Source organism: Myotis davidii, unplaced genomic scaffold (assembly GCF_000327345.1).
Source record: "Myotis davidii unplaced genomic scaffold, ASM32734v1 scaffold826, whole genome shotgun sequence".
In the NCBI taxonomy this organism is placed as follows: domain Eukaryota; kingdom Metazoa; phylum Chordata; class Mammalia; order Chiroptera; family Vespertilionidae; genus Myotis; species Myotis davidii.
In genome coordinates, this window is record NW_006297142.1 from 45,622 (window position 1) to 49,919 (window position 4,298).

General features: G+C 61.4%; 1 protein-coding gene across 1 annotated transcript in view; it reads right to left on the reverse strand.

The window, feature by feature from the left end:
* Positions 1-4,298, reverse strand: part of VWCE (von Willebrand factor C and EGF domains) — a 27,288-nt gene that overhangs the window by 2,713 nt on the left and 20,277 nt on the right. The window contains 6 exon segments of the mRNA XM_015569807.1: positions 17-100; positions 102-178; positions 3,340-3,430; positions 3,754-3,836; positions 3,909-3,999; positions 4,130-4,293. Of these exon segments, the coding sequence (XP_015425293.1) occupies positions 17-100; positions 102-178; positions 3,340-3,430; positions 3,754-3,836; positions 3,909-3,999; positions 4,130-4,293 (590 nt within the window).

Below are 4,298 nucleotides of genomic sequence, written 5' to 3' on the forward strand. Positions count from 1 at the left end.
CAGGCCACCCCGACACCGTGTGGGCCCCAGAGGCCGTGGCTGAAGGCTCTGGAGTAGCAGGAGCCCCGGGAGAGGCAGGAGGTAGAGAGGAGGCTCCTGGGGGGGCGGGAGGGGGCTCTGCGGGGGCTCAGGGCCGCGTCTGCAGGAGGGGGCAGCCCCCGCCCGTCCTCCGGGGAATCTAGAGAGAGGGGCAAACGGGCACAGTGGGAGCTCTGGGCGCTGCCCCCTCCTCGTCTGAGGCCTCGAGCCCCGGTGAGGCCCAGTCGGGAGAGGAGACCAGACACGTACGAAGGGAGGCAGTTCACAGAGGCCCTGCCACGCACTGGCCGTGACGTCGTGTGAGGCACACGACTGCCCGGGCCTCTGTTTCCCCATCTGTGAAATGGGCGTGATAATGACGGGTGCACAGGGCCGCTGTGAGGACCCACCGACACGGGGCCGGGACGTCTCGGCCTAAACCCCACTGGGAACTCCGCACTGTGGGTGGCGAGCTGTGAGCCTGGGTCCACATAGGGTCCCCCGCTAACCAATGTGCCACCTGCTGCGGGTGGGCTGGCGTTGTCCCTCCTCTCAGCTTTGCCGGGAACCTGAAACCGCTCTATAGATTAATCTATTGTAAAGTGGCTTTTTTTTCATCTCAGCCTGGAGCCTGGAACATCCTGGGGGGTTTCATACATGGGTGGGGGCGGGGCAAGGAAAGGAAGGAAGGGGTAGGAGAGAGGCAGAGAGATGTGGAGACGGAGGGCAGACGGAGAGGGAGGGCTGGAGAGAGGCACGTCCCGGAGACCCCGGAGGCAATGGCTGTTGTCACACACACACACACACACACACACACACGAACGCACTGACCAGCGACACCCACAACCGCCCAAGGACACACATACTCTCACACTCACACCCTGGACGGTCCGCTGGGGGGTGTGACGTGGACGGCATGGGAATCACACTGTGTGTGCGTGTGTGCGTGTGTGTGTGTGTGTGTTTTAAATCTCACTTTAATCCTCACTGGAGGATCTTTTTCCCATTGGTTTTTATAGCGTGGAAGGGAGGGAGGGGAAGAGAGAGAGAAATCGATGTGAGAGACACATCAATGGGTTGCCTCCCTCCTGGGCCCTGACCAGGGCCAGGGATCAAACCGAGGTAGGTGCCCTTGACCAGGAATTGACCCTGCGACCCTTCGAGTCCGAGGCCCACACTCTAACCACTGAGCACCCAGCCAGGGCAGCCGTTATTTTTTGTTTGTTTGTTATAAAAAAAATTCATGTTCTATTTAAATAAAAAGCAGTTTGTCCTTCAAAGGAGTTAGGAAGAGTCTGTGGTGAAGGAAACGGAGGCTGTGTTTCAGGAGATGGCGCCCCGCTGTACCTCACTCCTTTGGGCCTCATTTTCCCCATCCGGAGGCGGGAGAGCGGAGTGGGAAAGAGCAGGGTGACGGGATCAGAGAGACCCGGCCTGGCCCGACCGGTGTGGCCAGTGGTTGAGCATCGACCTAGGAACCAGGAGGTCACGGTTTGATTCCCGGTCAGGGCACATGCCTGGGTTTCGGGCTCCATCCCCATTAGGGGGCCTGCAAGAGGCAGCCGATCAATGATTCTCTCTCATCATTGGTATTTCTCTCTCTCTCTCTCCCTCTCCCTTCCTCTCTGACATCAATAAAAACGTAGTAAAAAATAAAGAGACCTAGCCTGGAGTCAACACCAGTACAGCTTAAAAACAGGTACTGAACTTCTCTGAGCCTCTATTTCCCCATCTGCAAAATGGGATGATAACGGCCACTCTCGAATGTTCCCAGGAGCATGCAAATGAGAAATACAGCTGAAACGCTCCGTATCGTGCCGGGCACCTCCGCTAACGGCTAGTGTCTGGACAGCTCGGGAATAACACCTCTCGGCTGGCACAGGAGTGGGTGGTGGGTAAACTGAGGAAGAATCTATAAAGCTCTCAGGGGCTCCCAAGGCCTGGCTGTCGGGGCTCAGGGCGCCCGCAGCCCCCAGTCCTGACAGCGGCTCTGCGTCCACAGACCCGAGAGCCGCCCTGCACACAGACCATCCCACAGCAGCCCCACGGCTATGCGAGACGTTTTACACGCGAGAAGCTGCAGGCCTCAAAGCGGTGGGGAAACTTTTAAAAAACGTAAAAGAACCACATTTAAGGTCCTTTATAGACGGGTGAACTTGGGAGAGTTAAATTCCATCCACACGGGGTCGCGAGTGGGGGGGCGCCGGGAACCCCACGCCACGGGAAGGCTCCTCCCTCTCCATCTGGTGACGGCGCTGTGGTCACGCGGTACCGGATGCCAAAGCGTCCTGACGCCCGGAGACCCCGTTACTGCACCTACTCCCCACGTGTCCGAAAGCAACTCACAAAACTTAAGAAAACCATCGTCTGACCGAAGATGTTTCGCAGCACGGACATTACCGGATAGAATTAAAAAGGGAGAAGCTGCCGTAACCGGTTTGGCTCAGTGGATAGAGCGTCGGCCTGCGGACTGAAAGGTCCCAGGTTCGATTCCGGTCAAGGGCATGTACCCTGGTTGTGGGCACATCCCCAGTAGGGAGTGTGCAGAAGGCAGCTGGTCGATGTTTCTAACTCTCTATCCCTCTTCCTTCCTCTCTGTAAAAAATCAATAAAATGTATTATTATATTTTTTTTAAAAGAGAGAAGCTATCGAAGCGTCCGCCGAAAAGGCAGCAGGTGAGCGACCGGAATATTCGGGAACTTTTTAAACGGCCAGCCACGGCCCAGGAGCCCTGCACAGCTGTGTGTCCCAGCGGCGGCCTGTCTCCCGTTTACACCCGAGAAAGTGACCCGCGTGGGCGGGCACGGACGACGGAGGGAGACACAGGGGAGAGTAGCTTTCAGGAGTCCAGAGCGCGCGGGAGCTGAGAGCCCCGGCTCCACGCTCAAACCCGGCTCTGCTGCGGCAGCGTGACCTCGAGCGCTCACTGCCCCGCTGTGCCTCAGGCGCCCCCCTGGAAATGGGGGTGATGGCGGCGTCTGTCTCAGCCACTGGGAAAAGGGAAGGAAGGCAGGCCCCGGAGGCCCCTGGCACATCGAGGCCTCGGTGCATATTCGCAGGGAGCCTCCTGCAAAGGGGGGGCGGCCCCCAAGCTCTAATTTCTCAAAAAGGAAGAAAGCGGAGGAAGCGATGGAGGAAGGAGACCAGGGGGAAGAAGGCACCGCGAACAAACAAACCTGTCACACAGCGTGTCCCCGGCCGGGGCCCACCGAGTGCGAGCCCCGTCCCCTCTCGGAGCCTGTGTCCCACACCCTGCGCTTATGGTTCTGTGTCTGTAGGAGGAAGGCGGTGGAGAAACCCAGACCCCGCGGCCTGCGTACCTGGGCAGGAGGCGCAGCAGTCCCCGGGGGGCGTGGCAGAGTCCCCGCAGGCCGGCAGGCAGGGCGCCTTCTCACAGCTCACCTCTCCCAGCTGGGGAATAGAGGGCACAGGTGAGGGCGCCCCAGCACCCCGCCCGCCCGGAGCAGCCCCCCGAAAGGCCTGCTGCACCAGCTGTGGGACCCACGGCAAGACCCGAAGGCCGAGGCTGCAGAGCCTGGCCCTCACCCGAGCGCTCACCAAGCGGCAGGTGCACCAAACAACCTTACAGAGACCGGAGACGGCAGAGGGAGGTCGCCTCCCAGGGAGATCAGGCAGGCGATCCGAGCGGGAGTCGGGCGGGAGGGACAGGGGCTCACACGGCTAAGGGCCTCGAGCTTTGCCGAGGGACTAGGGCCGGAGCAGGGGCCGCTCACCTGGCACGTGCACTGGGTACAGGGCTCGTCGTCCAGGGTGAACACCTGGCCGTTCCCCACCTTCCTCCCCTCGAAGTTGCAGTCTGCAGGGCAGAGGAGAGGCCCTGAGCGCCAGGCCCGCCCGGGCCGCGGGCATGGGGGCGGGTCCCACTCACCTCCGCACACGGGGCAGCACTGGCCGTCGGGGTGGAAAGGGTAGGAGCAGGTGATGGGGCAGTCCACGGGCGAGCAGGCCACGGAGCCCAGCTGCAGGACACAAAACAAGGCTCTTCGACCCGGGGGCTGGCGGGGCCCGGGGAGGACAGGGCACGGAGCCACTGAGTGGCCACCACAACCACTGGGGTGGGGGGAGAGGGCCGTGGTGGGGGCGTCCCACCAAGGCTGGGCCTGACAGCCGGGACTCCGTCCTCCAGGCACCGGCTGCCTGGCCATCGCACGCCTTTCGGACGGACGGAGGGGAGGACGGTTTGGGTCGAAGTGCGCTGCGCTCCGAGCCCAGGTGCAGAGCGCGGGTTCGGCTCTTGGCACTGAGCTCACCAGCTGTG